The sequence below is a fragment of the Ooceraea biroi genome, chromosome 1 (assembly GCF_003672135.1).
Source record: "Ooceraea biroi isolate clonal line C1 chromosome 1, Obir_v5.4, whole genome shotgun sequence".
In the NCBI taxonomy this organism is placed as follows: Eukaryota; Metazoa; Arthropoda; class Insecta; order Hymenoptera; family Formicidae; genus Ooceraea; species Ooceraea biroi.
Window position 1 is genome coordinate 16,445,680 of NC_039506.1, and position 26,941 is coordinate 16,472,620.

Here is a 26,941-nt window from a genome sequence, read left to right on the forward strand (position 1 = left end):
TGGCGCTGTACCGTTGTTGCCGGTAATTTTATCTCCATCAAACGTTTTTCCAGGAAATCGAAACCAAATGGGAGTATTAATATCTCATTGTACGCTCGCGTGTCGCCGACACTTTTCCCGCTCACGCTGGGCTTTTCCATCGATTTATATCCCCTCCCACCATTTTTCTCGCCGATTAAAGTGAGTACTCGCGAAACCGCGCGCATCGAATCACAGTGGCAGCGTTTGAAATTGACAAAATGTTCATGATCACAAAAACAATTATACGCGGTTCGTGATTTTATTATTGACTCGCCACGGTGTCGATAATCAAACAAATACTTGTAATTAACAGCGAAAAATTAGCGTGAAGTGATCCACTGTGCCAACTCGACAGAGAGCAATTTACAAGACGGCTTAATTAAAAAGCACTCTATCAATGGCATTCGTTTGTATTTTTGATTTTCAAGTAAACGACACGCATTAGCGTAATCTAAATTAATCCTTCCCGATCGTAATTATTCTCGGTTTTGCATCAATTGATGAAACGTTTGACGCGACTAAATCTTTTAATGATTATATACTCGTAATTTTAATTCCATGTAAATATATACGCGCGTATGCCATTTTCTTTTCGTGTTAAAATTATTTCGACATTCACCGCGTTTCAACAGATTGGAATATTCGTGTAGAGAGTAAAAGTTTATAATTTCAAGGTTTTCATAAATTATAAAATTGTTGTAATCTTGCCAAGTTTTCGGACGATCATTATACGGAAACCTTAACCACGTGGCGATAACTCTTGTCCAACCATGGGGTATAGGTTCGTTATTCCTCGAATGTCCCTTAGGCCGTGAATACGGCGAACCTCGAAGGTTATAGTCCCGGATAAAGATAGTCCCTTGATGATAACGCCGCGCTAAGATACTGTTGTTTCGAAGCAAGTAGCGTATCTTGATTGGAATCTCGGTCCCTTACGGTTACCTAGCACCATTAAGTAGAATTCGCATATAAAACTCGATTAGTTGCATTCACAGCTAAAATTTGTCTACGGCAAAACGTTTCGATATTATTACAGCGAACGCATATGCGTAACGTTGCTTTACATACATTATGCAATTCTCTATCTATTTAACCGCGAATCGACAAGTCTATAAACCACTCTTTCTCCTTCATTATTAAAACTCTACAATTGTGCGGAAGGTACTCGCTCGCCAAACCGTTATATCTGCTTTGTGCCATAAAGTCATTTATTTCGGCCGGTAATGAGAACATAAAAGACACCTGCAGAACATGCGACGCGTTTGCCGTTATTTCAGATTTTTACGAAACCGAGAACCTTCGAAATGATAGGACTTTATGTCGAATCGGGGCAAAGACCTCTGTGACGCGAAATAAAAAGGCGCACGCGGATTGAGTCAAAGTATCGAGTCTCGATGAAAAATTAAACGGAAAAATAAAGAGATTGAAATTATATAATTTACATTCGTTCAAATATCAAACAATATTTCGTGTGCGATCTTTCTATTATTTAAGAAAACAATCATCTCAAGAATTTACGGAAAACACTTGTAAATTTTTGAGATTCCACACGTATCAATTCGTCACACTCTTTAATTCTATTAAATTTCGACGTAAAACTTCTTTTTCTTAGCAAAACTGCAAATATCTGTAAAAATATTCGCGCACAAGGACAACTGTTCCCGGTGACTCGTTAAAATGGCAAATTGAGCTACTGCCCTCTCTGCGCGAGCCAAACTTAACGTTATACGAGTAATTAAACAGAATGTGCAACAGGCCGTGTACGATTTATAATTTCCAATAAAAGCCTGATGCTTTAGTTAAATTTTCTGTGGCCGCTGATCTCATTGTATAAAACAGAAAAACTAAATATCACTTTATGATATCGATTAAATTATAAATCCGCATAATCCCACATTACCGCACACCTCTAATTGCCATCAATAATTATCGCATACCTGTCAGTACCCGGAAACGTTGTTAAAATAATGTTTAAACTGCACGCTTTAATTACGTTGCTACCTGTTGCTGCCTGATTGCAAAATAAATATTTATTTGTTTGAATATTAATCTGTTATCTGTGCATGCGCCTGGGTATTATGAGGAAAAATATTCTTGGCCGTGCATCAAAAAGAGAATTCGATACTATCGGCCTCCCTTTAAACCACTTTAAACCAATCGTTACGCGGATATATCAGTTTGCCGTGGTGTTGGCAGTTTATCGTATTTAAAACATTATGTAAATTTTATCCGCTCCACGAGATATGAACACACAATGCGGCGTGCGCCGATCCGAGTCCCTGAAAAAGGCCACGCTTTCTCCACGCTGTTGTCATCTTTCTCAAGAAGCATAAGAAAGTACGTTAGGATCGCGATTGTAAGAGCAAGTCGTGGTCGTTTCTTATCTCGTCCGAGCGAGACTATCTTACCCGAGCGTTACCCTTACGAGCCACCGTAAGACCGACAAAACCGTTACGTATCGACGAGGAGGCAGTTGGATCATTTCGAAAGATAAGGAATAACCGACTCGAGATCACGCGTGCAAGACGGTCGGTTGAGAGGATTCGCCATGCGTTAAAGGTGTGCCACCCGAGGGGTACGCACGATGCGTGTCCATTGCATGGGGTGCACCTGTTGGGGGGCCCCACGAAGAAGAAGCCGACCACCCATGTGCTCCTTGGCCGTAACGAAGACGTTACTGATTACGCGGTTCTTTAAAGGGCCGGATATCCTTTCGAGGCGCTAACCGTCTGCCCTTTAACAACCCCCAACGGTTCTTACGCGCGGTTATCACGCAATTGCACCCGCTCGTTGCACCTCGCGCGTCGTTCAAGAATGAGAAACTGGTAAAACGTGGTCGGGCGTTTCTAGCACGGTAGAGACTGAATGGTGATTCAGTTTGAAGCATTTCTGAAATGTTTCAGCGTAACGTGAGCGAGTTTCGAGCGAAGCGACAATATATCGGTCGCCATAGCTACCGGATTTGTTCCCGGTGGAAAGCGTACCTTCAATCTCCGCATTGTTAAGATCATTGACGCGCGAGCGTCAATAAGTGCCGCCACTTACAAATGCATTTTGCGATGATGAACGACGTACGTGAACGCGAACACCCGCGCGCACGCGTGCTCGAGTGTGTGGAGGAACGTGTTGCGGGTTCACGCCGCGGAACCATTCGGAGAATGTGCTCGGGCGGAACGAGGCGGACAGGATTCGGACGCCATTACCGCGGACATTGTCCGGCGGAAATCATTAAACTAAAATCTAACTACGAGCTAATATAGCAAACCCGGGCCTATTCTGAAAGCTTTCATACCCAGCCGCAATTCGCTTCGGTTTAGGCTTTCGGCCGCAAGTACGGCCTTCACGGTGACAAAGCGCGACTCATTGCCGAAATTCCCCGGCGATGATGAGTTCGCCATAAAGACGACAAGTGACAAGTTTCGACTTCCGTAGATCAAACGGACGTTATTCATTCGCGCCGATTTTTTATGTTAAAAATGGTATGTAGGAGTCGCGACGTCACGAAGACATGCCTCAGGTTTTGCATTTTCGCGTTTTAGCAACTCGACGCGTAAACTTTCCTGAGCTGCAGGCTCCTAGATTGAAAGCCGATGCAACCCAGACACTATTCAAAGTATCGCTTACAATTACCGGGCCCCGACGGCGATGCGTTAATGTTTAGGGGCACGGTTCAATCAATTGGATACACGAAAACTCAAACGCAACTGCTAACGTCGCTGCGCAAATGCGTCCCGTGGATGATTTTACTCTGTGCCACCAGTTACAATCGCGCTGGGTCCACTGGACCTCATTGTTTCGTTCCTGTTTGAACTACGTCGACAGAACTACGCGAAAAATCTCGATACTTTTTACGCAGTCAATTATCAAAACGTATCAACACGTCAACGTAAGAGTCAACGAAAAGGGAGAGATTCCAGGATGAAAACGTCGCCAGTGAGTGAAAGTGATCGAGTAGGGTAAAAAGGAGCGGAAGTAGCCGGACACGTACCTAACCCGGAACGAGTTTAAATAACAATTTCGCGGGAGAAAATGAGCCATCAAAAACAATGCGACAGTTAAAAGGTTTAATTCGAATGGTCAAAGGTGGAGGAGCGGAGCGACTTTGTTTGACTTGCAGTCCGGGGTGAGGGGAAGCGAGAAGCAGAAGCGGCGGGGAAAGGGAGAGAGACGTAGGCGCGGGGTGGGTTATATATAGGGGAAGAGAAAGAGAGGGTGGCGGGGTCGGAGCGAAAGGGAGCGCGAAGTTGAACCGGTACCTTTCAGCCGACGTAGTCGACCTCCGTGCAAACGTTGGTACGCGTGTACTTGTATGCCGGCGAATTATTATGGTGAAACGAGTACGAAAGCACCCCAATATCCACCATCCATCGTTCGGCGGCGCGCCGACTATACGAATCCGCTGTACATACACACACTGTACATGTACGTAAGCGTACGCACGCACGCACGCACGCGTCTCTCGTTGTGGTATATCATTGAGTATGAAGTTACTGGTTGGAGCAGGAATGCTAATACCGTGGCTGTCACCGGCAGTAGCGGGTTCACCAATCTGTCCGTCCGTCCGTTTGTCCGTCCCACGACGGATTCCGACTTTTCTGCGGACCCGCGCTGGCCGAACGATAATTTAGAAACACACCAAGTGATTCGGATCGCGAGAGGTGCATCGGCAAACACGATGCAAATCGCGAGCGTAGAATCGTCCGGTCCAGCGGCAGAATAGCGCTACCACTGTCCAAGAATATGAGGCATTTCTCATTTTCCTGACGTTTGAATAGCGACGTGCGCGAGATGGAATATTCTGGACTTTATCGACCACATTCTTTTTCAGCGCGGGTCCGTTGAATTTCTCGTACAGATGCGCGATGTATTTTCAAGGAAAAGTCCGTATTACCGTGTTCCCTTTCGTAAATTTCGCGGCTGAAATAAAAATGAGAAACCAGCCACCACGCAAAGATCACAACGGCCACAAATTCTACAATTGATCCAAGAGTCTCTTTTCGCTATTCGCTCTTTGACCATTTATCATCGCATCGACGAAGCATGAGTGACTATTAAACGGTAAGCCGTGTTTAAGGTTTCCCCGATTGCACCTGTTTACGACAACACGCATTCGATAATCGGGATCGAATATGTCAGTCGCTCGGTTCTAGCGGATCACGCACATGTACATTACAACTTGATGGAGTAGGACGGGACGAGAAAAGACTGACTCTAGGGAGTCGATGGCATTGATCTGCTCGATCTATGGAAACTGGGCGCTCGCAAATCAACCACTACGCTCTCGTGCATGTATTCGATTTTGTATACATGCGTGTGCGCGCAACTACGCGTAGTCGCTTCTTGTCATCGCGCCACGGCATATACGCGCGTGTGCACCAGCATATAAGTTAATATTGAATAAATCCGATATTTTTTGAATACACATGTTCCTTCTAAATTTATGGTATTTTTTATAAAATAAAACCTTTATGAAATTGACAAAAACAGAAATCTGTATTTTTATAACGTACACAAAACTGCGCGTACTCTTTTCAAGATTGACACGCTATTGTCGGCTCAGGCAGCCTGCGCGGAAATGACGCACAGTTAGTTTAAAACGATTACGTGCTTCGAGAGGTCGTTTTAAGCTTCTGAGCTTCAGGAGCCATAATTCTCATTGGTTTACAAGCGTAATTCTCCGGCCGCACGCATTCAGACATCGAAGATCGATTTGGTGGCCGTGACATAACTCACTAAACAAAACAAACGTGCAACGCGGCAAACGGTGGTTGACAAAAAACAAAAGCAAAAGCTAGAAAAAATAGAGCGAGAGGGAAGGGAGTCAGGTAGCGCAAGAGAGATAACTAGTGTGAAAAGAAACGGCAAGAGAGACCGGGACATTTCGATAGTCGTAGCGAGCGAGAGAGAGAGAGAGAGAGAGAGAGAGAGGGAGAGAGAAGCGAAACGCGTGGAGGAGCGAGAGGGTACGAGGGGAGGGGCACCACGCGCGAGTAGCGAAAGCTGCGCAAAAAAACCGCAACGCGAAATCCGGACGCCCCGGAAAAAAGGGGCAAAAAGCCAGAAAAAAATAGTGGAATGCTCAACCCCGCCGGCACCCCCTTCGCCGTCCGGCGGCCCAATGGGGGGAAATGAAATCGACAGGGCGTCCACCTATCGGTCCGATGCCACGTACACAATTCCGCGCTTGCATGTAGCATCCTCAACACATGTCGGTGGATTGCTTTGTCCACGTGCATTACGATACACGGACGCGGACACACGTGAGCACACACATCCGCCTGTACCCGCTTGCTCGCGCGCGCGTGCTCGTGCGGCAGCCGATCCATGTGGCCGTGTGTTGACGGCGCGTGTGTACGCCGACATAACTAAACAAGCAACAAGTGACCTTAAAATCTACGAATAAAAATACTGGCCACTGATCGGATATCGTGCGCAGCTGCAACGGAGGCGCGAAGGGGTGAAACTGGGTGAGGGCTGAAACTGCGTTTCGCCACGGCAAAGAAGCTCGGGCGCTCGCGCCTCGAAGTGCACTGAGAAAAACGCAGGGCTCATCGTGGCAGGGCGCATCGTGGAAGGAATTTTCGTCCGTTAAAAGTAGGTACGGCCGTTGCGATTACCGATTACGACCAGCTCGTTCCGTTCGCGCGTGCTCTCTTCTTTCGCTAAATACGCGATTATTATAGCAAGTTAACGAGCGCGCACTCTCCGGCTCGATTTCCTCGTTAATACAAGCTAAATGCTGTACGCGGTAAAGCCCCCTAATGCGCTTCAACTTTTCTCCTGATGCAATCTTTTTCACATTTTTCTTGTTGATTTTGTTTTGTTGTTGTTGTTGTCGTTGCTGTTATTGCCGCCGCCGCCGCCGCTGCTGCTGTTACCCTTCCAAAAATATTTAATTCGATATTCTAATTATTACAATATTACTCTTTTCCATTTAAAGTTGCAATCATGTTAATGTTGTACTACGAGACGAAAGAAATGTTAACGCTCTTCGCAAAGAAGGCGTCGAGATTCTTCCCACGGCTCTAGCATAGTAAGAAGCAACAAGTGACCTTAAAAACTGTGGGGATAAAAATACTGGCGGTTGATCGAGAGTTTTGCACGCCGCCGCCGAGCCAACGGTAGATTGGGGTATGATTGGGTAAGTGGGCTTTTTGGGGTTGGAGTTAAACGGGGTAGAAAAGGGAGTGCAAAAAGTGGCGTAATACTGAGACGCAGTTTCTAAACCGAATACACTGTTTCGTAGTTTTGTCCTTTTGGTCAGCGTCATATCGCGCTATCAATGGAAACACTCGTGCCATTAAAAGACTGCTCTTCGAATATCGGGCCTTCAAGGAAAGTGCATCATTTGCAGTTAATTAATAATTTCAGCTCAAGCGATATGGCGCTGCGTTATGCAGCGATAATAGGGTGAATAAGAATAAAACGTTGTCAAAACTGTTACATGCCTCCCGCATTTTCACAAGCTTTTCACTTTTGACATTAATTTTGATATTTGATATGTATCATAATACGCGCGGCGGGGAATTTAAATAAACTTCACACGAATTATTCTCTATAATTCGAAAATACAAGAAAAAGCTTTTGCGGCCGTTAATTAAGGATATTATCCCAGAGTTGTCATTACTTATGTTCTCGATTGCATTATACGCTCGATAAATAATTATTCTTTAACGTAGCGCGGGGTCGTCGTAGCTGCAATTGCCTCAACTCAACGTCTGCAAATCGTCTCTCGAGTCGTATGACATTGCAAAAAAATAATAAACGCTTTGTCTGTGTGATATCTTTCACATCCACATCGACTGATCAACCTGCGTTCACCGAGCTCGTGTATTCTCGATATGAAGGAGCAGCGCGCGTTGCGCATCGTTATTAGTGCAAAGGTGGTGGATTCCAGCCCCTTTTCTCCGTTAGTTCCGCCGGTGGCCGCCTAAGCAAGAGCTCGCCACTGTCCAGCAACCCTTTCACTACCACAGACCGTTCTCAACCCCTTAGTACGCACGTACAGGAGTCTACAGACTCGCGGCGATTTTTCTTCGGGGCACCTACACAACCCCGCGGCGTTTCACCACTACAGAGTCGCCAGCACCCCATCGCCCGCGATACAAGCACGCGCGCGGGCGACGGTGAGGTTGCGCGTGTCCTCGTTTCGCGTATCGAAAAGGTAGCGGAGCCTCTCTTTTGCCGGCGATCGCGCATGACCGAGTTCGCTCGCGCCGTCCTTCTCGCACCGCTTCCGTACCGCCGGAGAGTGACCGACTAAATTATAGGTCTGTTCGCTTGTTTATTCACGCTTAATTACGTGAAAACTTTGTAATGCTCCGGATGCATGTAGCTGAAAAAAAAAGAAAAACAGAGACAGGGATCGATGCCTTCGCGCGTTTCCCAGCGTGATTCGCGGCGCAGCGAGCGTAAAGGACGTCTTCCTTCGATCGTGCAACGAAAAGAGCCGGAAGGCAGGGAAGGGGGCTCTTCGAGATCGTATCTTTTTATCTCCGTGGATCTCCTTGCTCTCGCGTCGATCGAGGGCGAGCGTTCGGGGCTATTTCACCGATGCAGCCCGAACGCACACCGTCGCCGCGGAAATACCGATGTTACACCTCATGGTATCCGCATGGCTCACACGTATGTATGGCTCACACGGTGTCGTCGGTGTGATAAAACTTGGTTGCTCTCTCGCACTTACCCTCGTCGCGTCTGCCTCTCCTTCCTCACGTAGACCTTCGTAAGAGCGCGTGGTCAGCGTGGGCAGCGGGAGCCTCTCTCTCTCTCTCTTTCTCATCCTCTATTATCCACGCTGTCTCTCTTCCGCTTCCGTCTACGGTGCGGCGCGTCACCCCTCCGCGCGGCGCGCGAAGCTTTTCTCTCTTCCGCCCTCTCCGCGGCCTCGGCAAGCTCCGTCTTCCTCTTCTGATCACCGTCCAGCGCGTCTCGAACGAGTTCGGTGGCGCTCGTATCGTATCGTGCGCCAGTTGGTGTCTTCGTCGCACCAACGTCTACCGAGTGGCGAGTCGTCTCCCTCTTTCAAATTCACCCCTTCCGATTCACCCTGTCCAGCTCTGTACATTCACCAACGACGATTCCGTCGCGAGCTTACACGATCGGGGTTCTTCCTCGTCGCACCGCCGATTCCCCCGTTATTATCGTCCTCCTCGAGACTCGTCCAGGAGCGCTGGAGAGGTTATCGTCGCCCCGCGTAACGTTCATCGTTTCCGACGTTCCAGCGAAACGTAAGATTTTACTCGTTTCTCGGGACTGAGCGTACGACGAACGTGCCGCCTTAGATCTACGTTGAAGCGAGTCTCGCGTTTTTCGCACGAGAGTTTCGCACGTCTCTCGCATTAACGCGCGTGACGGATAATCAAATCGAACTGGATCGTTGATCGCCATATTGGTCTCATCGATCGATCGATATCGAGATCCCGAGGCGAGTTTAGCAGTCTTACGTGATAGTCGCGTGTGTAGGAGCGGGTAACCTCTTACAATTAGTGAAAAATGCGCGATCGCGAGCCTTAAATAAGTTACAGGCGGACCACGGTGGGCAACATAGCGTAGCGTTAATCGACGTAAACGGCGTCTCGCATAAATCTTCAATTTTGCCCGCTCCGGGTGGCCGGTTCCCGCGTAGAGCCAGCGCCAAGGGGCGGTCCTGCTCCCGCAGCACTTTTCTCCGTCCCTCGCCCGGCGCGAGCCGTCTCTCGCGCCCCGACCACCCCCTCAACCCCGTCAACCCTTCGTCGGGCGTCCGCTCGCGCGCGCCCGCTCGCTCGCGCCGGTCCTTCTCCTCTTCGGTCAGCGCGCGGATCTTCTTTCTCGTTCGTTTCCCACCGCCTCCTCTCCCGATCTCACCGCTTTTCCGCCGTCCTCGTCGCACCTGCGACTCTCGTATTCGCGTACTCAGGAGGAACAGCGGCGGAGCTTGCGAGTGCGCGCGTCAGAGGCGCCACTGTACGGGGCGAGCGACCAAGGGGGGCCACCGGCTTGCTCCGCCGCTGGCCGGCGTGCGGTAGTTCTCTCCCTTCGGCTTACAGCATCCGCCGGAGCTTCTCCTCTCTCCGCCTACGCGGTGCGAGTGTGCCGTGTGCGCCAGTGCGCCCGCAAGCCCGAAAGTTCGCGCTCCGCCACGCAGCCCAAGCTCTCTCTACCCGCGCGCTGATCGGCCACGTTCGTTCAGGCCGGGAGCCCCCACGCAAAAAGAGGCACCGGGGCCGCGCGCGCGAGCCGAGAAAAGGACGAGAACGAACAATTTGTTTAAAAGTAAAATTTTGACACAAAAAAAAACACGAAAGAAAGTCTTTTTTTTGGAAAAAAAAGGAAAAAATCAATCCGAAGGAAATTCGCGACTTAAAAGGGGAAAGGTGCCGGGGCAGGACATTTTAACGCGGCTTAACGTTAGATACTGTGATGTTGAAAGTTCGCGCGGGAGCTTGCAGTGACCGGGGAACGAAGAGGATCGTCCTGCCGGCTTCGAGTGCGCCGATGTTGTGAACGTCTTCTGGAAACACCCGTCCTTGTCCTTCGAACTTGTCTCCTCGGGATCGGCGCGACAAACAGGTGAGTTTTCAGACCGACGTACGACGGGGTGGCTCCTTCGAGCTTTCCCGTGTCTCTTTGCGGTCTCTCCGCTGACGAGCAAGAGAGGAGCTTCGCTTCTTCGCTAACGATGTTCCTCCCTTGATCGCGCGCGATGTGACTCGGTGTTTACGCGTACGATTCATCAGTCTATTATCAATCTCTTCATTGCGATCGTGCAAATTATTTTCGCGGCAGTCGAGACTGAAAGTTTTGCGCAATTTTTGTGGAAAACGTTTGTTAAATTCTTCGCTCGTCTGGATGTTTGAACCATTTTGCTGCAAAGAAAGAAACATTTTCCCGGTACGATAATTATGATCGGAAATACGTATCAATTTTTATCTCTCTTCGATAAAGCGAGGTTCTCTACGGGAGATCGTTTCGGAGCAGCGGAGTGCATACGAACGCAATTTTATATTTTATTAAGCAACTTTATGCGATGCCACTTACTTTTCTTCATCACAGGATGTTGTGAGCGCGAGATTGAAACACGACGTGTCTGTCGTGAGTGAACGAATCACTTGCATCTCCCGCTCCTTACACTGTCCGTGGTATACGGCCTGTTTCCCCTTAGGTCTAGTCTCGCTCCGGAGCGGAGGAAAAATTCTTGATCGTGTGGTGATGTCAACGGTGACGGGTGTGATGTGTTTGTGCTAATTTGTGCTGAAGAACCAATCTTAAAATAAAGCTTCGTAAAAATGGCGATTATATTATTCGAGTGATAACGGGGATCGTGTAAGAAATCTGAAACTTAAAAAATGACAACGTAAAATACGACGGGATGTGAAACAATTGTATAATTCGGCTACGAAATACGTGCAACATAATTCTGTTAAATATAAAAATGATGTGCCGTAAAAAATAGAAAATTTAAAAAACGATGCATATTTTACGTAGAATTTTAGAGATGTTCTCTATAAATAAATTATGATAATACTTTCTATAAATAAATTATAATACATATAGAAAGTGATAAAGATAAGTAACGTATGCAATATAAATGTCTTTTGCTGTTAAAAAAAAGGAATCGTGCCTCGTTAAGCAACAAAATATTGATATAAAACTGCGAATAAAGGAGATTTGGTTATGAAAACTTGAATTATAAAGAAAAATGTATAATTAAATCATAAAAAATGTTATGTATAATAAATTGCGTTATAAACCACCTCATATACAAATGGAGTGCAACACAAAAGTATCGATAAATCGAATAGCCCGATAAATCGCAAAACTCATCGAGAGATTCTTTATGACAGTAGGTACGGCTGGTTCTTGTCAGCCAGAGAAGCGGAGATTGTTGTCAAACATTGTTCCGACGGCAACCGTTTAACCCATGACAGGAGATTGATACAGCGCGAATGCCTTTTTAAATCAATAATATAAACTTCACTGAAGCTATTCTAAATATGGCATAAACTGAAATGTGTTAATAATCAATCAATTAGGATGGGAATATCAATTCTCATGATTAGTGCTGATATTCGACTCTCACACGTTAAACCTGTTTAATGCTAGATTCGAAAACTTGCATTCATATTCATTACAAGTATTTCCGTGATAATTCAAGACTTGTCGTCAAACGTTATAATTATAGCCTATAAATTACATCGCCCGATTCCACATGAAAAATAAAATGATCAGGATAAAATTTGGAAAAATTACACGGTAAATCGTACACGGTCGATGGGAAAAAATTCGCGTTCGGCGTTGTAAGATGATATTTACCTTCCCGTTCTTCTTATCGCGCGACAGATTCGTACGCAAACACTACTTTGAATCGGAATAATTTGAGAGAGCTTATTTTAATCGTAACACTGAAAATTGATCGTAGCGACGAGCGACGACGTATCCATGGGGCACTCTTAAGATGTCGTTCAAACAGCCGTCCGTGTAGAACTAAGATCACGAAAAGGAGGAACCAGGCTGAACGGAAAGTCCAGTAGAACCAGTTTTGCCGGTTTAGGTGCACGCTTGAAAAAAATTAGCCCGGTTTTGGAGCGGAAGGGTTGCAGTAAAGCGCGCGGCGGAACTGTTTTGCTGTCGGAATGCCGCGTGCAGTTAGCGGTTCGATCGATGGTCGCGTATAAACAGCTAATAATCAAACGAATCGTGTCATAAACAATCCCCACGGTGGGGGCGGTAGGGTGGTGGTAAAAGTATAAATGAGTGTCGATCGGTAGTGGGGTATACAGCCACCAGGGGTGGGGGTGGCGGCATCGAAAAGCGCAGAAAAGCTTGACCCGCATAAAAATTTGTTTCGATACATCCACCACCCCCTTGTGACTCTTTCCACTATAGAGTGGTTTAGGGTGAACGAAACTCGTCTGCGATAGACTCCAGGATGTTGACCCGTTACGATCTTCTACTCTAAACTTGGCCGAAACGTAGTTTAATGCCGGAATTTACGATCCTCCAACATTGCCACCGCTTTCAGAACACTTTGATTTTTCAATATTTTCGCACTATATGCCACGTCTAAAACTTAAATTGAATCAAAGACAAGATCAGTATTTGGATGTAAAAAACAAAAGTACTAGATCAGTATTTGGATGTAAAAGACAAAGTACTAGATCACGTAATATAAACTTTCTATAATTTCATGGGAGATGGGACCCATAAGGATGAAAGATTGAAGAAATGTTTATAAGGTTTCATTGATTTTCACTCTTTGGACAAATTATTCGTAATCATTGTTCATTCCAAGTAAGCTGCCAAGAGACAATGTGTGCGGTTTATTATTTTAATTTTATTATATTATCATTTTCTTAATTGGTTCATTCTGGAATCTGTGTTTCTTTAGCGTAATATATTAAAAATTGCAATGTTACGAGTTATTTTTTTTAAATTTAAATCGCATTTTTCAAATTATATTTTTATCTGCAGTCACATTCATATTTACTCAATCAAAAAAAAAAAACGAATTATATCATGTGCGAAGTCTTGTGCTGCAAGCGAGTTTGCCGATTTACGGAAAATATTTTCATATCTCATATTTTATGATTTTACATTTATATACATCACTCATGCTAAACTTACAAATAAAGATTTGTACAGAATAATTCAATTTCCCTTTGAGAGATTTCTTTGTGAGACTCGTTTAGATGAAAACCAATTTCACAAAGGTTGTCCGTTCGTATATTGACAATAATGGGTGACATTTTCTATTTCCGTCCGTCCTTTGTCACTTGATCTGTCGTAATATAATATCTGATTTCCATTGCATCGTAATATCTGCCATTGTCAAGTTTCGTGGGATTTTCGTACATTTATTTCCATCGACGTGCCACCGCTGTACCTCCATTTTCCGTCTCGTTAAACGTTAACATCTATTTTAAGTCTTGAAAGTACGTTTGTATCTTTTCGGGGCGGAACCGGACGGAGCGTTCTGATAGAGTCGTAACGGAAATACGATATTTCGTTCTTCCTCGTAACAGAACGATGCGAAGAAGGCAGGATACTCGCAAGTATGGTCGTTGTATGCCTCATCTGTCTCAGTAAAACACCTTGTATCCCTGATCCTCTGATCCGTATTCTCATCCGGCAAGAACGCATTTACCAACCATCATCTTCCAGATGAGAATTCTATCGGTCGATGCACGGGAAGTAACCGCGTATCGATGAAAGTAACGTTGCCCGGAATTCAGCCCGGAAAGAAATCCGACGGCGAAAGTGATCTTGGCGTGTCACATCGACGCGTGACCAGGACGGGATGTGCATTCGTCGAAGATCAATGCGCCTGAAACGGTTGAAAAAAATGACAACAATATATACGGGCACCCTTCCCCCCTCCGTCCTGTAAAAAACCACGAGGTCGGTCCCGTTGTTGTCTCTCGCAGTGGGAAAGCCGGTGCGCGAGGGGTGGGGAATATGTGTGCTCCGAGGGTGAACGGTATGATAACGTCGAACGCGGGTCGGCACGCGATGTATCGGTCGGTGAAGAGAGGAAAAAAATGTGGGTGGGGGTTTGTGAAGGTTGCCCCCGAAAGAATCGAAAGTTTCGGCGAGTCGTAGAGAGATCCGCGCGGAGCACAGCAGCGTGGCAAGGAGGTACGGGGTGGAGGAAAAGGGTTGAAGTGAGAGAGACTCGAGGCTGCCTTGCCTGCTTGCAAGAGCCCGCGGCACGGGGTAGGGGGTTGCATCGTCGGGACCGGGGGTTAGGACGACGAGGGGACGGAAAGGACGACGCGCGTCGTAGAGGGGATGTGAGTCGAGGGTGAGTGGGTTAACTGCAAAACCCGATCGTCCGTGTTTTTATCTTAAGACGACTCTCCTCTCCGTAGAAGCCGCGCGTAGGAGACGAGAAGAAGGGGCGTCCTCTGGAAGGGATTCCTCGGCGTCGACGTTGTCGTGCGCTGGAGGGGTAGATACGGCGGCGGCGGCGGTGGCGGCGGCGGCGTCGACGGCGGCGTCGGCGTCGGTAGCGTGCGTCGCGAGGGGGTGCAGGAGGGGGCGGTGGTGGTGGCAGGACTGAACCGGCTGGGGGGTGGGTGGAGGGTGGTGGTGGTCTCGCTCCTACGAAAGAGTCGGTGGGGATAAGACTACCCTCGGAGGCAGGAGTGCGTTTGCGCCGCCGCCGTGGAGGTGGCATCGGGTGCTAAGGGTTGCTTATTCGCCCTGGTCCCTGGCGGGGGAGGCGGTGGTCTCTCTCTCGTCCGCTCACGACGGGGGTGGGGAACCCCTCGTCCCCGACTGCAGGGTTAGGGTGGTCTTTAGGTCTGTCAGTAGCAAAGCGGCGGCCTCATCATACGGAGCTGCCGGGGCTGACCAGCGAGGCCGAAATCACTTAAGACGCGTACACCTTGTAATATACCCACCGGTACAGACGCGCGCGCGCGCACCGCTAGCTCACCCACACATACACACATACATACACGTACACGTACACGTACACGCCGCACACCCCGACGTACACGTACACGCGCCCGGAACACGAACACGAACCTACACCCACACGAGACTACTTGCGCGCGCGCAACCCCGTAAACTCACACGCGCGACACACACGCACGACCCCCGGGTAACGGACGGACGACACTCGGCCGCATCCACGATTCCACGAGTACACGCGGGCCATCCGGCTTACATGCACGTGCGTACACGTCCGAGGAACGCGCACACCCGCTTGCGGATATATACGCGTGTCCTAAGGACACGGAGGACCAAACGCCGTGGAGCTGCGCGTCCGCGAACGTGGTGCACGGGGCCGTGAACGCAAGACCGCGCGCGAAGTCTCGAGTCGTCGGCTAGTCGGGAGCTAACAGTGGTCAGGACACAGTGGTACAGTTGCAGCAGTGGTGCCGAGACCGTGGATAGAACCGACGACGAGAACGGTCGCGATGACGACGAGGAAACTTTCGCGGAAGGCGATGTGATCCCGCGCAACCTGTTTCGCAATACTCTCGCGATCCTCCTCGCGAAAATGATCGCTCGGCGACCGGCTCGACTCTACTAGATGGACTACTACGGTGGTGCTGGCTACACTTGGCTACGGTGGTGTCCGAGCGTCGGTCCACGGCATTTGGCCGTTCTTCGAGAGAACATTTGTGTCCACGCCACAACGAACCCGCGTTCCTTCGTATCGATCTGTGATCACCGTTCACCCTTCCGCCACGCCGTTCGTGACTCAGTGTGACACGTGTGTTTATCTCGGGGATAACGTGGTCGCATCGCACACAAGGTAAAGTTACGTGGCCGGTGCACCTGTCATTTTGTGTTTGCGCGAGTCTGCAGTGCCTCCGATTCCGGCTGTTCCGTAGATCGATCGAACGATCGAGTCCGGTCGTCACCTACGAGGCACGAGAGATCCGCTCGAATGAGAGCGATCGTTTCGCGCGCGAAGACGCTTGGCGATACTGATCGCGATACGACGCATCGCGCGATCCGAGATAACCAAGGAATTGGAAACGTGCGAGAGAAGTTGCACGGACAAAAGAATCGAAGAATCTTAATCGGCGGACACTGAATTTCTTTCGTGCGTTCCGTGCGATTTCCTCTTCTCCCACGTTCGCTCGACAGAAAGTATCGCTTGTCGTCGAGAACGTTGCGTGCCTCCGCAGCGATCGTGGGGTTGTAACGCGCGTATATACTTGGTGATCCCCTGATTCAGTTTCGAGTCGCGGCCCGCCATGATTAATGATAGACTCGGCTTTAAATTAGGACGACAATGCGCTATTAAATTAGTGGATAATTTGATACAGAATATAATACGCGGTATCGGTATCGCCAAGTGTCGGAATGGAATTCGATTCGATCGAATGGTCAAAAGTTATCGGTGGGCACGCAGTGGAAATCACATTTTCGAGCCCATCAACGTAATTTTAATGCGCTATTCTTTACGAGGTGTATCAAATGAACGATCGCTAGTGGGTGCGCTAGATGGCACGCTGATTTTCGAAGCGAGTGAGCATGCCGGTGATGTTTAAAAAACCCTCTAGCGCCCTGGTGGGGCGACGCTGAAAAGAGCCGCGATTCGTATTATCCGGGGTGGTGTTTAATTGAGATTTAATTGACCCCTCCATTATTCATCGCGATTGTCAATGCGCGGTTTATGCGCTGCGTGCTACCAGTGTTTCGCTTTCGTTCGCTCATATCATTGTTACGAAATACAATTTATGCTTTTTGCTTTCTGTTGCATTTTATTTATTTCTATGTGTCTCCTATGTACGCCACGTCTCCCGTTTCTCGCCTAATCGACAAACTAACTGCAAGCTTTTGTTCTCACCGAATCGCGTAATTATTTGCGCGATTGTATGTAAATTTACAAAGTTTGTCGTGTGTTTCTTTGAGCGACGAAAGCTTGCATGATCCTTTGCGATCCCGTTTCCTTGGTAATTTACGTTTTATTTCACACAGTTTACGTCATAAGCTCTACATGAAGAAGTGATAACAATGCCATGAGGCAGATAGACTTGGTTTGCCAAGTCATCAATACAAGATGCCTCGTAATGTCTTCATGGACGTCGCTGGAAATCAGATTACGCGTAACGACGAGCGCACAAGTACTCTGGCAATATTTTTAATCGTGTAATTTAGTCGCGCGTTGCCTCCGTCGGAAATCCTTCGCGATCTCGATGCTCGATGTCGCGTTTATCTACTTTATTTTCTCTTGCCAAGAACATCCTTCTGACTGTCCGCTAATGCATCGAGATTGCATTCGTTGCTAATGGGATCGGTATTTTCCGACCTTTATTTTTAGCGATTCTTCAACCGCTCGCTCGATCTCTCTACCATTTACGTCTGAATTTTTCAAGGAATCAATTTAAGGTTCATGAACCTCGGAGTCTGTGGTACAGATGCGATACGAGGCAAGATGTGTAATGTCAAGAGACAGATTCGCGGATACGCTAATGAAACGTTATTAATGTTTAACCGCTGTTCTTTGCATTTGTCAACTTTTGAGACATTACTCTCAATAAATCTTTTCATCCTATGCACTGAAAAATGGAGGAAAATCATGTTTCATGTATATGTGCGCACGTTTATTTAACGATACGAAAAAACGAATGTAGATTGCGGCATTGGACCGACTTATCATCGAGTAACTATCGCATTCTTGAAATAGATACGTAAACTACATTTCTTTGTCATCACGAAGGAAGTCTCTTAAAAAGAGATTTATTACCATCTCTTGCTTTCGTGATTTGCTTCTTTGCTATTTTTTTCAGGCAAATCATAGAAGATTTGCATTGTCGTTTCAATCGAGTAATCCGAGTAATTGATACGACGACAAATGAAAATCTTGAAGAAACAAGAATCTTTCGCCAATTATCGAAGAACAATTACGTTCTAAATGTACGAGTTGCCGTGAGAAGAAACTGCGAAATTACCGTACAGACATGCGGATTCTGAAATTGGATTTTGACAAAGCACGATGTCTAAATTACGTACAATCGGCATTGCGCGAAGGAATCTATATCGGCTTCCAGAAAGGGTTTCTCGCGATCTCTCTCTCTCTCTCTCTTGCTCAATAATTCTTTGATCCTACGTAAGAGGCCTTTGACCTATAATCAACGAACGTGTCGAACAATACGGGGCAGCTGTCACTGTCCCTGTCTCTGTCGCTGTCGCCCGTTATCAACATCTGCCTCGTAGAGTAACGTGGTGAGAGTGCACACCGACACGCCACATGCGTGTGCACACCGTACACGAACGCATACCGCGTCCGTAATCTACACAGCTACGAATTCAGAGTTTCACGCTTATCTCGCGCGCGCGGGCTCTCCTCCCAATATTTGTTCGCAGCGAAAGGGGGATCGGGCGACTTTTATCAAATGGCTGTATTGTCGTCGAAAGAATGGATGTCGCTTTCCCGCACGACGCGCTTCTCGACGTCCGAGCGATTCACGGATTCGTCAACGTTTCGTTGGGCTGTAACGTGGACACTTTTGCGCGAGGGGCGCGATGCGAGGCAAGAGATTGATCTCGTGCGTCCGCGATCGCGATGCGCGTATCGACAATTGCGATTGCCGGTATTTGTCTGATCAGCCTATCGTTGAAAGTAAAACGTATCGTGTGTCAGGAGAAATCAATTCCATCCGGGGAGAAAGGGTGGAAGGCAACTTGCTTGATTAGCTTACTTGCTTGACAGAGGTTGATCGAACGGGATTAAAGTTCGCGTCTCCATTACGAGCGATCTTAGCGTTACTCGAGCGGCGGTCTGGTTCTTAATTAATTTTGCCCAAGCTAATTTGTGGCGAGGATAAAAGCAGATTTCCGATGTACTGAATCGCGCGTAACTTTTTCTCGGTAAGGGAGCGCACTTAAGCCCCGACGACAGAAAGCTCTTGGATATTTGGTTTAATGAAATCTCGGGATTACGCGATTACAAATTCAGCGGGGCCTACCACCGCGGGTCTCAAAGTTCACATCCGTCCTTGCTCGGGAAACTTGCGGCACGTCTCGGTGTGCTTTCGGTAGGAGTTTCCACTTTGCCTTGAAATATGTAGAGCTATCATGCGTCAAATGACACTCTCGTCTCGCTCGCACAACATTATGACGCGCCTGGGGAAATTACTTATTCCGCGAATCGGATTTTAAAAGTCGCGCAGGTATCACAGAACGATGCGCGACATTCCGCGCGAGCGAGAACAATGTACGCGCAACGGAAAAGTATTAAACGCAGAGGTCGAAACGCTGCAGAGACACGAGAACGCACACAAATACGCAATCGATATAAAAAGCTATTCGAGAGATCAAGGAAGATAATTTAACCGCTTAATAAGCATATAACGGGTAAGCGTAATTACGGTCATTTGTCTGACGGCGGTGGCTCAAACGGTTCAATTATATCTCGCAGAAATGCTGGCCGTGCAAAAACAAACTAAGTAAAATTACCCCGAACAGCGAATTCTGTTACGCGCTTTGTGCATATTCCCGTCGGATGAAAAACAAAATGACACTCCCTTTTCAAGTCAGAAGTGGATTGTCATCGCGCGAGCTTAATCGCTCGCTAATGACGCGAGCCTCGCATGTAGACGAAGAGCTCTGATTACACAGCGTTCCCCAACTGGAGCGCGATGCTCGAGGATCATTCGAGGATCGTTCGAGAATCGAGCTAGCTGCACTCGCAGCTCGGATCGAGCTCGGATTGGCATGAGCTTGCAAACGAGTCGCACGAGCTTCCGGCAGTCTCGCCGCTGTTATTGTGGATTATGTCCCGACGAGTGTCGAGAATAACGCCAAGTAAGCGTTCCCAAACGGCGACCGTTGTCAGAATTTGCAAAGTTTTCGACGGCCGCGTCGTGACGCGTCTTAACGCGTCGTTCTAGTCGTCGTCGTCGTCGCCCGTTAACTTTACGCGACGCAAGGCGGAACTTTTGTCAGGCCTGAATTGTCGGGCCTAATCTCCCAGGACACGCGCGCGGCCGAGAAGTATAATGCAAAGTAGGATGCATGCGAATGAAGTTGGCCAAAGTTTCGACCTTGCGGAGGAGCCTTTCAAGTGTAGAGACTTGGAGGAAAGAACCTTGATCGAATCAGATCGCGCCGTTCGTGGTTCGGGAACATCACGCGGGGGGGGGGGGGGAGGGGTGTAAAGTTTCGCGCGATCGATATATCTCAGCAAAGAAAAGTAGCGTCACTCACGTAGGCGAAAACAATGTCGAGTAAGCGATGCGGGTAAAGAAACGAGCAATAAAAACGCGCGCGCGAAGTAACTCTCTTCGCTTTGTGAAGATTTCGGAATACGGCACGGCGCGGACTTTTATGGTCTCGCGGAGGGTACAGCTCCTTCGCGAGACCGCCTCCGCTGAGCTCGTTGAAACGAATGTAGCCGAATGCCGGTCTATTTGCATACTCATTGTACCGTAAGTGCTTCACCCTAACTGGTTGCTGGATATCACGCTGGAAAACGGCACACCACGGATGCGAGGTTTCGGAAGCAAGAGGAAAATCGTTAACGCCGCGCAACCACGCGCGCCCTGTCCGAAAATTGCACGTCCAACTAAACCGCATTCGATTTTTCCGTTTCCCCTGAAAGTTGCGCATGTGTTTTTCCATTGTTTCAGAATATTGCTCTATTACCTTGATACAAGTTCTTTATTATTCTGGCTCGATGCAGTACGAAATGAGCGTTTTATTTGCGTTATAACAGAGAGTGACGTCATACTAGAGTTACACAGACAGCAACACGTTTTCGTGAGTGTTATCTCAGTGCGTAAGTACACTCGCATTGATTTCCGTCATCTCGCGGTCAGCCTTATCGAAAACGCAGGAGCCGAGGAATTCCCCGTCGAAGCTTACTAATTTTATGCAACAGCCAGATTAGAGTCTGAAAACCGCAAAACCGCGCAAAACTGCTTTAAAGATGCGTATCGCAATGAAAGTATCGCGTAATCGCAAAACGTTTTGCAATAACTTGCGGTGAGCTATACACACGATCAAGTGCCATCCGCATTGATATGACTAAACCGCGAAACGCCTGAAATTATTCGACACGTGATTATCATTATCACATGCAGTAGCTTCCTTATCATCATCGTATACATTGCGGCAAATTGTCTCATGCAGATATGGCCTTTTGCGACTCGAGCGAATACATCGTCTCACGTTTAACGAAGAAGAAGAAACGTGTATATTCTTCTGAAAATCGCGGCGTCTCGATCCACGACGCTCATGCAAGCTCAATGACTGCCGAAAACGGGAAACATTGCAATTAATAATATCAGTAATTGGTGTATGCGTGCCGCGTGCCGCTGAACTTCAAAGGTCATCGCCTGGCAGCGGGAGTTTAATTAACGCAATCAAATGAAAATGTTCATGTACGCGCCGGCGCCTGGTCACGGTGTGCGTGCACCGTGTCCGTGTGACGGCACGAGCCGCCGGCCTCATTATGCAAAAGTTCTGTGCGTTTCCCGCAATTTCAATATTCGTTCAATTCCCGAAAGGCTCGCGCAACTCGGTAAATCGTGGCATTGACACAGATCGAAACGCGCGCGCTTCGAAATCGGATATATAACTCGACTTTTCGGTCGGGGCGTTTTAAACTGCCGTGGCGGCGGCGGCGGCGGGTTCGGCGCGTATCGCGTACGCTACTGTAATTAAAATAGTATTGCCCCCTCTGTTTCTCCTCCCCTCCCCCCTCCCCGCGGCCGATAGGACGTAATGAATGTAAAACGTTTCATTGCATATTTAATTCCTCGTTCTCTCCGAGGTGAATGGAACCGTGCAACGTGTTTATGGATGCCGATGATAATCGCAAGCTCGCGAGCGCATCGAGCGTTCTCCCATTCAAGTACGAGGTCTACGTTACGGGCACGCACTTTGTGTAATCTTTTTCACCGAGTGCGAGTCGTTCCCGCGACAGAGATACGCACAAGTTTCCCTCGATTCGCATAATACACGTACTCGCGTGCGCGCTTGTTGCCCGGTGACACACTCGATCTAATATCAGATATTAGCGCACATCCCGGAAATCACGCAGCTTTCTGTCGCTGGCTCAGCAGCAATTGGTTGTCCTTCGTCACCCCCTACAATTGTCTCGAGGATGCGAGTGGAGGCTCGCACGGTAATTGCGGATCGACGTATCGCGTTAACGTGTCGTGCACGTGTCAAATCTACCCGATTGGTTCGACGATAAAGCGCGAGCTTTAAGACGTGGGAACGAACGAATCTGAGAACGCGTGGCCTTCGTCGATACCGATATACAACGATATGTTCATCCTAATTCGCGCGCCGCACGATTCCAGTCGATTAACACAGAAATGTCGTAGCAGCAATCCGTCAAGTTGGTATTTTGAATGTCCTCGCTCACGGAAAGCCGCGTGAATTCACGTTTGCGTCTCTCGTGGATTCATCACTGTATTCGGCACGTTCCTGAGTCGTGCACGACGACGAGCGCGATGAGCTATCGATATCAAACAATAAAGTTTGAAAGTCGGAGATGGTCAGATCTGTCTCCAGAGTCATTGAAATCAATGTACGCAGACCAGTACTATCAGACATCCATAAGAAAATTAATAGCGCATTCAGGCGTGCGATCTGCTTCTCGATATATCATCTTGACGTTTATTTAGATCAAGATGCACGATCACTGAGCGACGCGCGATCTCAATCAACGTTGTTTTACTCCTCTCGGCGAGCTTCGCGAGACGACGCTTTTAGCATGCGAGCGATGAACGTCCGCGCGATCACGAGCGATTTACGCGAGCGGAGAATAAACGCGGCGTCGCGAATTATATCGTTACGCCGACGTTGCGCTCGTCGCGGCTCTTTATACCGCAGGAACGCCTTACGTGCTGGAGTACCTATCCGCCGTAATGCAAACCGGTGCACGCGAGCTCGCGCGTACACGCACCCACGTATTGACACTTCTGCGGTGCAACGGCGTGTGATGCGTCGACATAAACGCGCACGGTTCGTTGCTGCGCCCCGGTGTGTACACGCGGGCGCGTGTGCGTGCGCGTGAAATCGACCACGTGTGTTCGCCACCGACGCCGCCGTCGTCGGCGTCGTCGTCATCGTCGTTCTCGGCATCGTCGTCGTCTACGCTCGTCGTCGTGCTCGTCTACGCGCGCGGATGGGCGGTAGCGGGGCGGTGGCAGAAGGCTAGCGGTGTACAGTGGGGTGGATAGAATCGGTACGTGGACGCATACTAATTAAAAGTGCTGCATTGTCGTGCACGTCACGGGAAGATGCGTGCTAATTACATCTCGAAGGAGAGCCTTTCGCGAATCCCCATGGACCGGCGAGATGAATGAAGCGCGAATCTCGCGCCTGCTTTCTTTCCGCGTCTGAAAGAACGACTGCTCCCTGCTGCCTTCAATCGGGCGCACTTGGGGTACCACCTTCGACTCGATCGTATTATACGCGCCCGCGAGAAAACGGTCTCGCAAAATTGCCCGCTCTGCTTCCGCCGCGAATGCACCGCGCCTCAATGTGCGACGCGCGCGCCTTACGGCGGTGTATCATCCGCGGAATTATAGTGTAATTGTTTATTGTATCGGGGAGGAGGCGGGAGAAAAAGAACACTAGTCACATCGCTCATTAGAGAGTGCGAATCCCTGTCCGCATCTCTGAAACTCCGTTTCGTCTGTTTAGATTGACGAATGACGCCGTAGCAGAGAGCTGGTTGGTGCGCGGATACCGGGACGCAAGAGGTAAGTTGATATTAATCACGTTGAAAACAATCGATCGACCGAGCGTTCGTAAAGTATGGGATTTTGTCGCGATTCGGCTCTATAGATCGAGTTATCAGTACGTTTGCGGATAACGGTGACTTAAATATCGCCATGGCACCGGGACGTTTAATGCTGACTATGATTTCGAGGGTACGATTCATCGGCTATAACTTGCAATCAAAAGCATGTAGGGATATTGCGGATTCCGAATACCGCATCGTAAAATTGTGTTGATTACAAACGTTACGTTTTGGATAGCGCCTTGCGACAGTTCGGGATATATCGGGCGAAAACATTATTCGATAATTTACCAGCTAATTAAGGATTAAAATGCGCCCGTGGCGCAATACGATATTTCATTCACGGTGAGAACACATTTATCACACATTTCATATTGTTGCTATTATAGTTTTACTTACTCTGTTCTTTTTTTATACAAAGCTTAGAACGATGAATAATGATTAAAGTACACGATCGTGATACGTTCGAGGATTGAGTCTTTGATCGCTTTTGCGCGAATTAAATGACGGAATCTCAAAAAACAATGACAAAAAAGTGATTAATATTTGGAAGAAGAAAAATAGCAAATACGGTGAAAATTTGATGATCTCTATTATAGAAACAGTTTGTCCTATTTTCTTCTATCTGTGCATATTTTATCACCACGTAAAATATCTTTCGTATTCCCGAATCTATTTCGCTATAGCGAAATAGCTATTGTTCCTTTATTTGATTTTTATCATTCCATCCTCTCGGATCTATTTTTGCGATGCAGTCTATATTTCCCGAGATAATTTGGCAGCTCTGCGACGCATTTGTACATTCAATATTCATCACCCGTGCAAAATTCACGTGCAACTGGAAATATTACGCGAAAGTTTTGCGGCTCGTCCTCATGATTTACATATACAACACATGAGATACGGTACGGATATATAATGCATTTAATGATAACAGTACGGGGATATTAGGTAACGTCTGTAATAACCGTGCGCCGGACAGTAGGCAGCATCCATGTCCATACAAAAATCACGAACCGCCGGCGTTCTCGTTGCGCTTCCCCTTTTAGCTCTTCCGCTCTCGTGGTTCTCGTCTCTCTCTTTCTCTCCCCCTCTCTCCTCCCGCGATTATGCAAGCAGAGTCGAGATCTTTCCGTAATGCAGTCGATGTTTAGAATTTAAAATGCATTTCATATCGTTACGCTTAGCGCATTCTCTTTCGGCTCCTCTCGGCTCTTCTTTGCCATCCTATATCTCTACTTTCTCTCTCTCTCTCTCTCTCTCTCTCTGTCTTTTTCTCTTGGATCCGCTGGCGCGGTCCTCCTCTCACTCCACTTTCCAAGATCTCTCCTGCCCACTCGTTCAACAGACGGCATATGTGTCTTTATGAACGGTATGTGGAGTAGACAAGTGCATTAAAACCTCGGGCGTTAGTTCAAGCTTCAAGAGGATGGACGGGGGTGAGAGGGGGATGGAGGATGACTGGGTAGCAGCGGGGCGGATGGAGGGCTCAGGAGGATACACAAAAGAATGCAAAGTAAGAACCACGACCTCCACTAACTCCCTCCCGCCCCGACCATCCACTTCGTATTCTCTTCTAGCCGCACCCCCGTCTCCCGTGCGCCTATCCTCCTCGCCACCCTCGTCGCGTACCTTCGCAATCCCGTTCCACGTACTCCTCCTGCTCTTCCTCCATCACCGTGTAATCCTCTTCCTTTATCGTTCCTCCTGTGCCGGAGGTTACAACGCATTATCATACAAGGCGACGCTGCACCTCGCCTTCCCTTAATTGTTTCACAGGCTCGCGCGCGCGGGGATGGCTACCCCTGGCGGCACGTTCTTGCCGCGATCATCCGCTCAAGTGCGAGAACGACGCCCAGGAGTGTTTTCTCTCTTTGCGCGCGCGAGTCGAAAGCGAATCGACAGAGGGAGGTGAGGTGAAGTATTAAAGCGCGACAATCTACGAGTGGTCACCGAGGGTGGCAGGGCACCAAATTCCGCTCCTCCAGCCGCGCGCGGGAGCCTTCGGTTTCCCGTAATGTTCGACATCAAAGGCCGGGGACATTTCGCGCGCTGATGGCTGTGAGAAGTTGCACGGAACGAGGGATAGGCCAGCGCTTTTATTGCTGTTTACGGCCGGAAGATATCTTTTTGTGTGGCTCGGTGAATTCGAAATCGCTTCGGAGTCTCTGGTCATTCCCCTTTTTGTTTTCGCGATGCACTCGATATCACGATGTAGCACAAGCCTTTAACACAAATGCCTCTTCTTCATCCGAAGATAGAATTAAAGCGATCGAGTTTAATCGCGAATGATGCGAATAAGTATACTGATGATCTCGCAAAGACGTTTGGGGATGATTACAAGCTGCGCGTGTACCCGTTGAATGTGTTGGACTGAACGTGATGAAGCGGACATGTTCTACACATCGACTTGGAGAAATTGCAAGTTAGCCGCGTAAACTTTGTCCTAATGAAGGGATAACGGTCCTTTGAACTTTGCGGTTTCGGTTTCGACATCTGTCTAAGATGAGCCGGTTCACCCCCGATTAACCTTGATGAGCGTAACATTTCTCAAACTCTCGTTAAGGACCTGTTCGCCGCGTACGCACACATCGAGATCCATCGTCCGAGACCCAATAATTGCGGTTGAACGCAGGTATCAATCGTCCAGCGACATATTCGCCGCGCAAAGTTTCGCTAAATTAAATGAATTCGATAAACCGGATGCCAGCG

At 48.1% G+C, this 26,941-nt stretch overlaps 1 protein-coding gene across 1 annotated transcript in view; it reads left to right on the top strand.

Annotated features, from left to right (window-relative positions):
* LOC113561945 overlaps positions 1-26,941 on the top strand; it is an 87,009-nt gene that overhangs the window by 5,332 nt on the left and 54,736 nt on the right. Inside the window, exons 2-3 of the mRNA XM_026969624.1 lie at positions 16,016-16,270; positions 24,130-24,188. Of these exons, the coding sequence (XP_026825425.1) occupies positions 16,016-16,270; positions 24,130-24,188 (314 nt within the window). The remainder of the gene's footprint in view (positions 1-16,015; positions 16,271-24,129; positions 24,189-26,941) is intronic.